At 45.0% G+C, this 13,118-nt stretch overlaps 1 protein-coding gene across 2 annotated transcripts in view; it reads left to right on the forward strand.

Moving 5' to 3' along the window:
- MXD4 (MAX dimerization protein 4) overlaps nt 1–13,118 on the forward strand; it is a 49,925-nt gene that overhangs the window by 14,303 nt on the left and 22,504 nt on the right. For both annotated transcript variants that reach the window (XM_051966290.1, XM_051966291.1), the window contains exon 3: nt 378–407. In XM_051966290.1, coding sequence (XP_051822250.1) covers nt 378–407 — 30 coding nt within the window. The remainder of the gene's footprint in view (nt 1–377; nt 408–13,118) is intronic.

The raw sequence follows: 13,118 nt of genomic DNA on the forward strand, positions 1-13,118 counted from the left end.
TAGCAGACGGAAGGGACTTCTCCAAAGTCCCCTCACTAGCCAGTGAGTGTCTCAGCTGGGATCCGAGCCCAGCTCTCCTGCTCTCCTCTCTGCTACTACGTGGCACTTGTGGGATTCTGAGATGCCTTCGAGACGCCCTCCCTGCCAACGTCAAGGCTGAGCTCTGTTTGAAAGCTGGCCTCAGACTGGCTTCCGGCGTCTTCCCTTCTCAGCTCCCTTCCCAGTGCTCTCGAGTGGGGAGGCCCTGGGGAGGGCAGCTGGGCCACCCTGAGCCTTCCCACGACTGTCTCCCTGACGAGCCGGGACAGATTGGTTTTGTTCACAATTATTCATTGAATTAGGGGACTTACTTCTGTTTCTTGTTTTTCTCTGGACAGGTCTTCGCACAACGAGCTAGAAAAGCATAGGTAAGTGCCCCAAAGATTACATGTTATTATTATTATTATTATGTCATGCTATAGAATGGCTTTGCACACCCAGATTTCTGTCTGTTCATCTGTTCCCATGTCAGCTTCGAGGAGACCCGTAGTTGGCTCAGTTGAGCCATCTGAATTCCTTCCTTTCTGCCTCTGGGCTAACTAGAAACAAATCTGTCCTCTGATTTTTCTCCTTACACTGAGCCTAGGCAGAGCTCCTTTCCCCCATATTCTACCCCTCCCTCAGCTACTGCTGCTTTTTTTTTCCAGGCTGTTTCTGTATAAATGTTTATGGGGAAGTAGAAGCTTTTGGGGAGGGGGTGGGATGGTAAAGGGACTGCTTATACTAGAGAATTGTCAGTGGGGGGATCAGTTGGATCTCACCAAACAAGCTGCTGCTGGGATTGGCTCATTGATTATCTAGGGGAAGTCTGGATTTCTTGGGATCTCATGTGGGAGAAGCAACTTCTGTGTAGAGAAGAGTGTAGAGGCCACTTGGTTGGGCTGAGCTGGAGCTGTAGAGTCAACAGTAACTCAAGTGTGAACCAAACTTTTCATGGCCACAGATGAATTTACCAGAGGCTGCGTTTCTAGGCTTGCTGAGACCCTCTCGGTGGGACTTCAACCCTGCCAAGTCTCTACTAAACTGGAAAGGCTTCAAGAAGTTAATCAAAAAACATCTATTAAGTATCTTCTGTGAGCCAGACATGTGTTAAGACCTGGAGGTATAAAGATAGAAATACTACAGTTCTCGCCTTCAGGAGTTTCCATTCTTTTAAGAGAGGTAACATGTGTCTATCCAAGATGGAGATTTGTTTTTATTTGAGCACATCTGTGGTTTTCTCAGCATAGAGAGAGCCATCCTAGGAGGGACCAAAGGAGACCGCTCTGTGCAGGTTAAAGGTCTAGACAGCTACCTGGCCACACTGAGAGGTTCAAGGACTAGCTGAGGGACCTGTGTCAGGCATAGGTGTCAGAAATGGGGATCTGACTAAACGTCTTTCTAATTCTCACTGAACTCAGTCCTATGCCACACCACACTGCCTTCCACTTATATGAAAACAATAAGCAATTTTGGGAGGGAGGCAACCTCAGCTGGAAGGATCAGGAAATGCTTTCCATAGGAAGGAGGATTTGGCCTGAGCTTTGAAGGAAACTGGGATTCTAAGAGACAGCTGTGATTGGATGAGTTCATGGTCTGGGGCCATAATTATAACTCAGTTTTCTATGTCATGTTTATCTTTAACAGATGAGGAAAGTGAGTCCCTGAGAATTTAAATACCTTTCCCCCATTATATGTAGCTAATAAATACAAGTGCTAGAAATTGAGCTCAGGAAAGCAACCTGACTTCCAATACTAAATTCTGCTTTTATTGTCTCAGGTCACAGGGTTTAGCAATGGATGGGATCTCAAGATCATTCATTTCAGTCTCTTCATTTTAGAGATGGAGAAACTGAGGCTTACAGATTTTTGCCAAAGGTTAAAGGCTGAAAGGTACCCATATCTCTGATTTACAGACAATGCCCTTTCTATTATACCACAGCCCCAGACTGTGTATGTTGATGAAGAACTAGACTAACCAGGTGCACATTTATGCAAAACAGATTTGAACATTTGTTCATGAAACCCTCTGCTAATGTTTGGAGGAGAAGCTCTGTCTTTGACTGACTCACATGAGAAAAATCACGAATCTCTAAGTAATTTACAAAGGGATTTCCTACCAGCAGCCCTATGAAGTTGCACAAGTATTATCTGCATTTTCAAATGAAAAAATAGGCTTGAAAGTTAAATGGCTTTCCCAAGATGTCAACCGGTGTCTTAGAGATGGCACAGACCCTAATTCTCAGCCATGGTACCTGGTTGAGAAACACCACTGCCAATCAGTTGATTAGCACCCACAACAGGATGGATATGGATTAATGAGAGTATATTGACCACCTCCCCTGTTTTCTTCACCGAATTTTTCTTTAGTCTAATCACATAGTACTTGAGATATACTAAAAATCCCATATCCTTTGCTTGGTAGCCATATTTCCCCCACCTGTGAAGTTGATTTTCTTGAACCTGTGTAAGATTTTACATAGACTCTTTATTCTTAGATTCTCACTGATGAGCTCAGCCAGGCCTTTTTGAATCCCAACTTTGTCACTTGACTGGGGTAGCCCATTTTTAGAGCTCTGCGTCATCTCTGCTTTTTTCCATGTCATTGATAAAGACATCAAGCAGCAGCAGAGCGATCACAGGTCTCAGGAGCACTTTGCTAACAACTTCCTTTGGGGATGACATTGAATCACCAGTGATGGCTTGGGAGATGGGTCATTGAACCTCTGCCCAAACCCACCATCCCACTTCTCTCCTTCTTCCAAAAGGATGGCACAAGTTCTGTCAAAAGCTCTGCTCAGGTTGAAGTAAAAGCATACCTGTGGAATTCCTTTGATCTGCCATGCTCATGATGCTGGCAGAAAAGGGAAGTCCGGTCCTCCTGGCAGGGTCTATGTTCAATGAGCTCTACCAGCCTTCCTCCCTCCCTTTTTTTTAAGTCACCACTATTACTTCTAGATACTTATTGTTTCTTATGTAATAGATTTTAGAGTTTTGCCAGGAATTGGCCCCAAGAAATATCCTGATTCCTTCCAGTTCTGAGATTCTTCTCTTTTCCTCCTCCCCCCAACTGTATTGAGAAATGACTAGATCTTTACTCTCTAGGCTTCCCATATTCTCCATAATGTTGTACTTGTTTGTGCTTTTCCCCTATTCCCTCTTTCCAGCTCCCTAAGATCAGGGACCTCATCCTAGTCATAGAAGCCTAGGGGCTAGAGCTGGAAAGGGGTCTTAGGCACCATCTGGCTAGTGCTACTAGTAGCAAAAGTGGCCTGCCAATACAGGTTTTCTGATATGTGTCAAACGGAAAACACAGGTTCTGTATGAAGAGGAAGAATGTCCAGTAAAATCTGGAAATAGGAAATGAGAATGTAATACATCACTCTGTGTATGAGCTCCAGAGAAGAGAGGCTCTTGGTGGGGGGTGAGAAGGGAGAGATTGCCACGGGGTGGATTTCAACGGGGCATAGGGAAAAACTTGATAATCTTTAGCTGTACATGGAATGAGCCCCTTGACTATATTTTTGTTCATTTATTTGTAGGCAATTGGATTTATGTAATTTGTCCAGTGTCCTACAGCTAGTAAATATGTGAGGCCAGATTTGAACTTGGTTCTTCCTGACTCCAGTGCCAATGTTCTATCCACTGCACTACCAAGCTGCCCCATAATGAGCCACGTTGGTAAACCAGGTGTGGCTTTCCCATTGGTGGAGGTATCTAAGTGGAGCCTAGAGACCTGTGTAGCAGGAATCCTGTCCAGGTAAGGCAGGATTAGGTGCCAGCCATTGAGGTGCCCTCCAGCTTAGAGCATCTGTGCTTCTGTTGTTTTTATTCCCTTGCTAAGAAGCAAAGGGAACTTCACATAACTCAGAATAGCAAAATAAACCAAATGTATAAAGTGGAAATGATTTTGCTTTTGATATTGAGCTTCCCTTTCATGCATTTAAAAAAGCTACAGAAATCCAATTATTTATAACTTGCCCAGAAATCAAACTTTTACATAATGTGAGGTTCTCCTTTGCCGGGTAACACTTTTTTAATCCTGAAGGGTGGGGAGGAAGGAAAAGGCTTGGGATGATAGACATGAAAGATGTCCTGCCTCTTTGTGGTGGATAAATGCTGCCTTGAAGAGGAGAAGCAGTGAGTAGTACTCAGACCATAAGAGCCAGCAGACTTTGCTTTGCCACTGACATGCTCTGTGACCTCAGGAAGAGTATCATCCCTCTTCTCATCCTCAGTTCCACATGTGTCAAATGGTGACAATCCTATTTATTTCCCCTTCTGTGTTAAGGGTCAGGAATTGAACTGGCTGATCTCAGAGGGCTTGCTTCACCCCCTACTGCCAGCTATGATACTCTAAGAATCTGTAAAATAAGAATGAATTGAGAAGGGGCCCAGGAGATCGAACAGGATACAACCTGTTTGGGATAAGGCAGGTACATGTTGTATCCTGTAATAGCAAGAAGAACGATGGGCTGGGACCACAGTTTTCAGTTAGAAACCTGGCTCTGCCCCTCCTTAACTGAGGAACCCTGGCTAAACCTCCCCCTTCTGAGCTCTAGTGACCTCTTATAAAATGAGAGGAAAATCTGAGACTGCTTCCTACAGGGACTATCAGAGAAAACAGAAAGCATTCCAGAAAGGTAAGTTCTTATTGTTAGTGTTTCATAGAGGAAAGATCACTAAATTCCCATTCCAGCTCTGTGGCTCAGTAGCTGAGTGACCTTGGGTCTCAGTTTCCTCCTCTGTGAGATGAAGAGCTTGCATTAGATTGGAGTTCCTGATCTCTTTTGACAGTCTGATCAAGCCAGGACCCCTTTACAGAACCATGTTGTGCAAGGTAAAATCCAAAGGATTATAGTGGGATCCAGTTACATTGAGACAGAATAAGCAAATTACAGGTTAAGAACCTCTGGAGCAGATAATTTCTGGGATCTCTTTTACCTCTGGATCTTGTGAAATGATGATGATGATGGGGGATGGTGGTGATTGATAAGAGAAAGTGTGTCCATTTCCCCAGCTACCTCTTGTGGTCTGTACATCATACGTTTTTCCTCCTCAGAGGCATACTGGTCCCAGTTCCTTGGGAGCCTCACCTGGATACATAAAGCAGCTACCATTCTTTCCCCACAGGTGTTCAGTAAATGTCTGGGGTCACAGGGACAGCCAGCCAGTCTGCCTAGCCTTCCTGGTCATTTCAGGCCCTAGGTGGGGCCAGAACACATAGTTCTGCAGTTTGTGTTTCCTGGAAGGGGAGTCTCCCAAGAGAGGCCCTTGTATAGAGAGCCCGAGCTGGGGACAGAAGGTTCAGAACAGTGGGCCACCTGGGGAGTGGCTAGATATTCCTGTAGGGCTCCGAGTTCCCTGCTCCCTGTAGCTGATGTCTCACAGACCTTGCATTTCTGCCAGGATCACATTTCCTAAGGGAGAGTTCCCATCCACTGTCTCCTCCGATCCTTACACTATCTGAGGAGGCTGAGAGAGCAGGAAATGAGCCCCATGCAGGGCTCAGAGTTCATAATGGGAGGTAGATACTGAGCCAGGAATCTGATAAGAATGTCCATTCCCATAGCACCTTGAGGTTACCTAAGCCTTTTCCTCAAAACAACACTGATGTAGGTCATGCAGGTACTCTAGACCCATTTAAAAGGAGGAATCTGAACCTTAGAACAGGTGAGCTTTGTTCCTGTGGGCCCAGCTCTGCCCTTATCTTTTTTTTTTTTTTGGGGGGGGGGGGCGGCAGCAAAGCTCACATCGTGAGAGAGGAGAGTGATTGAAAGACCCTCAGTAGACATTTGAGCTGGAGATGACCTTGGCATTGGAGCCCAGATGCAGAACTCCACTTGGGTTGAGGATCTTTTTGGATAAGTGCCTATGGTCTGGGGACTATGGGCTTAGGAGCTCAGCAGAGGAGCAGAGTAGGGGGGACTTCCACAGGAAGGGTTCTGGTGCAAACCAAGGCAGGGGGCATTCATTTTTCATAGCAGACCCTCTAGAATGGACCCAGCCTTCTACGGCATCCAGAGGCCTCCTAGGGTGGGAGTGACAATAAGGAAAGCATTTGGGTGTTGCAGGAGCTCTGAGCCCCACTAAGCCTTGATATACTAAGAAATTTTGCTCACTTCAGCAAGCCATATATTAAGTGCCTACTGTGTGCTGGGTACTGAGCTCAGGAAGACAAAAAGGAAACCTGCCCCTTCCCTTAAAGAGAAAGTACATACAAAGTCATCCCCTGGGGGAGTTGGCTGATACTTGGGAGAGGAGGAAAGGCCTCTGGTAGTAGGGGCAGGGGACACTTGAGCTGTGCATGGAGAGAGAGCTTGTCCTGGAGGCAGACTGCCTGGATTTGAGTCCTGGCGTGGTTCCTTCCTTTCTGTGACCTTGGGCAGGTGACATGGTTCCTCTGAGTGTGAGGTCCCTTTAGCTCTCAGCTCTCCCATTTACAGCCGCGTGAGTCACCCAGACTGCTTCACTCTGGCAGCAGCTGGTGTATGCTGACCTAGCCTAGGAGCTTAGGGGGAGGGTTTCCCTATGAAAGCCAACCGGACATCCATGAAGAGGACAGGACAGCTCTGCCCTCCTCTTCCTCATCCTCCTCCCCCTGTTTAGCTGTCCATCCCTCTCAGGTGTCTGCTCAAAGACACATTTATGCATGACTGTGCCCACCTCTCCCCATGGGCAAATAAGTAAGGTGTATCTTCCTGGTCCTTGTGAGTGGGAAATTGAGGTTGGGGATCTGTGAGGTTCCTTTCAAGACTATGATTCTGTCCTCTTGGAAGGAGCTGTTCCAAAGGCTTGCCTCCCCATGGGCCAAGAGTCTCAGCTTTTACAGAGTTTAGAGCTGCAGAAACCAGAACCCAGAAAAGGCAGTTTACCCCGGCAATAAGTGAAAGACCCAGGACTTAAAATGAGGACCAGTGTGTATGAGCTGAGAGTCTTTTCGTGCCATCACCCTGCTACTTCCCACTAGACTGTAACTGGGTGCTCAAGTCAGAGTATGAAATGTCACAACTGGGAAGGACTATAGAGCAGAAGCTACCAACATTAGAACCAGAGTCGCCTTAGATTGCAGAAAATAGGAACTGGAGAGATCTTATGGCAGAATGTCAGAGCTAGACACTTAGAACCCAGAATATTAGAACTGGTGGGATCTTAGAATATAGAGTATCAGAGCCAGAGGCTTCTTAGATCACAAAAAAATCAGGACTGGAGGGACCTTAATGCAGAGTGTCAGAGCTGGAGATGCTTAGAACCCAGGATGCCAGTGAGAGGGAAACACTTAGAACACAAAAAATCAGAACTAGAAGAATCTTAGAACACAGAGTGTCAGAGTCAAAGGCTCCTTAGAACATAGAACATCATAGCCAGAGACTTCTTAGAACACAGAATATCAGAACCAAAAGGATCTTAGAACGTAGAACTTCCCAACTGGAGTTACCTCAGAACACAGAATGTTGGACCTGGAAAGGATCTTAGATCATTGGATATCAGGACTGGAGATAACCTTAGAACACAATGTCAGACCTGGAAGGGAACTTGGAAGCTGTCTGCCCCAGCTCCCTCATCCTCCAAAGGAACCTGAGCTACAATGAAAGGAGGTGACATGCTTGAAGACCACAGCAAGTTAGTGACAGAATTTGACTTGCAGTCTCCTGTCTACTTAGCAAGACTCTTTCTACTATATTGAGTGGCCTGAGCAAGATAGTCATTTCAAATAATACTTTTGATCTTCGAGTGAGCCCATCCAATCTTCTGGGTCTTGGTTTGAAAACTGCATCCTTTCCCCAAAAGCTCCACCCTTTGTTCCTCCTCCCATTATTCTTTCCTCCCTCCCTTGGCTCCCTTGCCACGTGATGTACACTGGGAAATGTCTTCTGCCTCTTAAGTTATTTCCTTAAATTGTTGGTGTTCTGGCCTTGACCTCCACCCAGTCCTGGAGAATGGCTTGTGTGAGGCTTGTCACTGAGTCCTAGAGCCCTTCTCCTTGGCTTTTTTCTGCCAAGCAGGGCTGATTGAATTTTGAGAAAGTGAGCTCTTGAGTGCCCTCAACAGCCTACCCTTAGCTGTGCTACAACAGAAAAAGCAGAACCAGAGGAAATGCCCCATCCAAAGGAAAGGAGAATTTCTGCCCCTAAGTCATGATTCTTCTCAAATCTTGGTTTTGAGAGACTGACCAGGAGGCAGAAGTTTGAATGATTTATTCCCAGGTCACTGTGGTCAGAACTTGAGTTTGAGTCCTGTGTCTCAGTTTGCTCATCGACAAAATGGGCATAATGATACAGCTGTATATTATCTGCTTCACAGAGTGGTTATGAGAAAAGTCCTACATAAACTTTAAAACAGTAGAGAAATGGGAACCAGTAGTAGTCATAGTACTAATCAATAGTAGTTAATAAGTTGCTTGGGCAAGGCCCTTTACCTCTTGGGATCCTCTGTCATAATTTGTGACTTACAACATCCATTTCTGAAGTAAGGGTTAGGGCATAATGAATTGTAAGCTTTTAGAAGCCATCATGGTCCTAACAGGGCTTTGTGACTTGTACAACTGTTGCCTCCCTTTATCTGCTTCATCTGTCTGCTGAAGGCAGAGTATGTTTAGGATTTACTTATGTTGATTGTCAGAACTGCAAAGGCTTTTGGGGAGGAAAGAACCTGGTCCAGACTCTCCCTGTGCAGGAATCTCCTTTTAAAACCTCCCTTGCAAGACCAGCTAAAGCCATCCAGCCTGCTGCTTGAGACTGCCAGAGGCAAGGAGCTGTTTATCTCCGTTAAATGATGAAAGTTGGAACTGATATTCATTCAGCCAATTGGTAGACATTTATTAAGCACCAACCATATGCTGGATGCTGACATTCAGTGCCATAGTAAAGCTTACCCTTTAATAATTCATATCTCTTATTTTTCTGGCTTTTAATGTTTACAAAATACTTTCCCACCAACAATTCTGAGAGGCAAATAATGTAAGGATTATCATTCTCATTTTATAGGTGAGGAAATAGAAACTCTGAGGAGCTTCTAAATTATGCTTAGTGTAGACACCCTCCCACCTACCCATGTCAAAAGAAAAGAAAACGAAAAAGTGACCAGAATAAGATGCTTTTAGGCCCACATCTTCTTTTTTTATTTGTTTGTTTTCTAGCAGTTATTTATCTCTGTTTGAAATTTATCTCTGTTGAAAGCTCTGGGGAAGCTTGAGGAGTGGGGATTGGGTTGAGTGAAGCTGAAATCATGGGGGTAAGCCTGGGAAACAACACCTGAAAGGGACAGCAAATGAAGGCTAAAGAGATGTTGACAAAAAAAAAAACTCAGTTTTCTACTATTTTAAGGTTTACAAAGTACTTCCTTAACTACCCTGTGATATAGATAGTGTATATATATTTTTCCATCCCCATTTTATAGATGAAGAAACTGAGGTTCAGAAAGCTGAGGTTATTTGCTAAGAATATGCCCTTAGTGTGGACACCCTCTATGCTTATGCCGTCCCCTAGGTCTAGAATGCTTGTCTTTAAATGAAACCTTCCTTGATTCCCCTTGGTTGGTGAGACCTGTCCAACCAATTCCTCAGTGGTGCAGGCGTTGTGTAGTGGTCATGTGGTTATCTCTGCCTTTTCCCCTCCAGCTCAGTCTTGCTGGGGAATAAGGGACTTGATCCAGGTCTTGTCTTTTCTTCAGGGCCTAGCAGTGCTCTGCACACAGTAGGTGCTTTTAAATATGCGTTAGCTTGCATTGAACGGAATATGGCAAGTATAATTGTGTAATGGGGAAAACCCTGCAGTGGGAGCTTGGGAGCTGTGATTTGAGCCTTGATGACTTTGCTGAGAGAGCCTCAGCTCCTTAAGCTTCTATGTATAAAATCTCCTTGGGGACCTTGGGTCATCTAGTCCAACCTGTTGGCCCTATCTCTCCTGCATGACTTCTCCTTGGCCTGCACGTGGTTCTTTGCTTCTTGCTAGGGATATGACTTTGGCCATGATCTCTTGGGCTTCAGTTTTCTAATCCTGAGATGAGGAGCTTGTCCTACATGTCCCTGAGGTGCATTTCTGTTTAAAGACTCAGTTTTAAATGTAGTTCCCTGAGATGCCTTTCTGTTTAAAATTGAGTCTTCTGATTATGAATTACTTATCTGTTTCTGAAACATTCCCAGCACCCTGCTTACATTGGAAAAACTATTGCACTGATTTGAAGTTGCCCTATTTGGGAACCTGAATGGACCCCAAGGCTTGAGACCTGAGCAGATCATGATACTTTGCTCATATCCCCCTCCCCCCCCCTTTTTTTTTAATCATAATAACCCTGATAGAGGTAGCAGAAGTATTATTATGATGAGGATTTTGTAGATGAGGAACATGAGACTCAGTGAGATGAATTGACGTAGTGGAGCCCAGGACTTGAACCCCCAGATCTTTTCTGACTCTCAAGTACAAAGCTCTGTCTACTCTGTGAGCAAGATTCAGGAAACTTATTGTGTGAGTTTCCCCTGATCCAAAAGACCTGGGACCCTATGCCCGTGTGAAAGGGACAGGTATCCCTATTGCATAAAGTCTGAGTCTTTCATCATGTGCTTTTCTATCCTTGGACACTGAGCTCTTCCTAGGCTAAAAGTTTGAGCATTGAGGGAGAACTTCTTGGCTACCACAAATCACGAAGATTTGCTGCTGTGAGAAAAAGTTGCCATCTATTTTGGTGGAGAGAGTGTCCGTATTGATCAAATTAGAGGGCAGAGCTCAGAGCAGTGGGTAAAAGTCTTAGTGAGTTTAAGTAAAAAAGCTTCCTTACTATCAAAGGTATCCAGAAATACAATAGATACCTCTTGAGGTAGTGAATCCCCCGTCGTTGGTGGAGGCTGGGTAATGATGAGTAAGGAAGGTCAGAGAGATTCCTGTTCAAAGCTAGAGATCTCCCTTAGAGATCTCCAGTGAGTCTTTTAAATATTGAAGGAAAGAAAGAAGGATTCTGAGTCCTTTCCCTCTCTAGCCTTCAAGTCCAGAAAGTGGTGGTGATTCCTGCATTGATCAGGCAGTTACTCGGGGTCACTACAGCGGGCTTCTGAGGAGGGGACAGTAGGAAGATTAAATGCTTCCTTTCTCAGGAGGCCTGGATTCTAGAACAGAAGCTGATGACAGAATCTCCTAAATTTAGTGCCTCCCTGTTCTTTTTCCCAAAAGAAGTCCTTGCCAATCCTCGCCCCTGGAAGCTGCTGATGGACCAGCCCCAGGAAGTAAACAGATCAGGCCTGCATTTCCTAAGCCGAGTACACAGTGTTACAGTTTCCCAGGGCCTGCATGGCTGAGACGCAAGTGCCCCAAACCGCTTTGTCATTAGGTAGTAGACAAAGTGCTTCCAGAAACCACCGAGATAAGAAAAATTGATTTGAATTCTCTCTGAAAGCCATGGTGAGCGGGGAGAAAGCACCCTGTACTTTCTCCGTTGTCCTGGGCAACTTGCAACCCAGCATTTGTTCCCTGAGGCCAGCGTGGTTTGGGGAAGGAGCCAAGTTGGAAGCCAGAAGACTCTCATTTGAATCCTGACTTTGCCAGTTGCTGACTTGTGTGACCTTGAGTAAGCCCTACTCCCCTCTGTGACTTGGTTTCCAGATCTCTGAAATGGGGAGAAATCACCTGAACTCTGTGCCTCACAGGGATATTTGGCAGGGAAGAGAATTTGTAAATCTGGAAGTCAAGAAAGAGATGCAATGGTTTGTGGTGATTAATAGGAGCCACATAAATTGGCCTCAGGAGGAGAGGGTGGCAAGCTGAAATAAAGAGTGAGAGCTCTCTGGCACAGTCATCCGGGCTCTGCCACCTTCTGCATCCCTGGCTACAGGCCTCGATGGCGAGAAGTCATATGCAGCCCAGTTTCCGCCACCTCCTTTGTTTCTTTCCCAGAGCCCCAGATCCACAGTCAGAAGATAGCTGGGTGACTTTGAGCAGCTTGTCACTGCTCAAGGCTTCAGATTCCTCATCTGTAAAATGGGGGCATTGGCCTGCGTGGCCTCCAGGCCTCCTTCCTCTCAGGTGGCCAGGCTGCAGTTGGCTTCCCATCCCCAGATCATCCGAGGTGGTGGGGAGCCTGCTCCTGTTGTGCGTTCTGTCTCGATTGTCATGATCCTGGGAAGCAATGCCTGTGCTCTCCCAGGCCCAGCGATCTCATTGTTTCAGGGTTGGCTCTTCCAAGGATGTTTCCCCTTTTCCATGGTAGCCATTCTTTTCAGCAGCAAGGACCCAGGTATAGTCTACTCCCTCTAGGGTCAGTGGAAAGGTATTTTAGAATGGGGATTCTGGAGGAGAGGGAAAAGCTGGACTTGGAACTGAGAAACTTGGGTTCAAATCCTGGTTCTAACTTTTAATTAATTGTGTAATCTTGAATAAGTTACTTAATTTCTCTTCATTTTTTCTTTTTTTTTCTTTCTTTTCTTTTTTCTTTCTTTCTTTCTTTCTTTTTTTGGGGGGGGCTAGTCTGGGAGTAATGATACTTGACTTACTACTTCATAGGGTTGTAATGAAGAGTTTGGAACTATAAAGTACTTTTAAAAATGTGAGCTATTTTTATTGTTTTTTTTTGTTATAGTGAAGACTAGGCATATTGGCAAACAAACAAAAAAAGAGCTAGCAGAGAAGATATTGAAGACAAAGGAAAAGAGACAATTGATGGACCAAGGGGCAACGTACACTTGACCACTTTTTTAAACTCCAGACTCTTCTGTGGCATTGAAATCTCTTCCCAGCCTGGCTCTAACCAATCTTTCTAGTTTGGTCACATGTTAGTTTCCTTTCTGTCCCAGTCAAATTGGCTTCTTTTTAGTTATTCACATTTGAAAATTCCATTTCCTTCTCCCATGCTTTTGTCCTAGTTGTACTTCCTGCCTGAAGTGTATTCCCTCCTCATTCCTATTTCTTAGAATTCTCATTTCTCAGATACCTCCTACATGAGGCCTTTTGAGATTTTCCTCTCCCAGCTGCTAATGCCCTACTTACTCCAAAATCATTTTATAGTCATTATAAAAAATATAAGGATATGTGTATACATTGTCTCCCCTTAGGAAAATGTAAGCTTCTTGAAGGAAGGGCCTTGTTTAATTTTTGGTGCTTAATAAATGCATC

The sequence above is a fragment of the Antechinus flavipes genome, chromosome 6, assembly GCF_016432865.1.
Source record: "Antechinus flavipes isolate AdamAnt ecotype Samford, QLD, Australia chromosome 6, AdamAnt_v2, whole genome shotgun sequence".
NCBI lineage: Eukaryota > Metazoa > Chordata > Mammalia > Dasyuromorphia > Dasyuridae > Antechinus > Antechinus flavipes.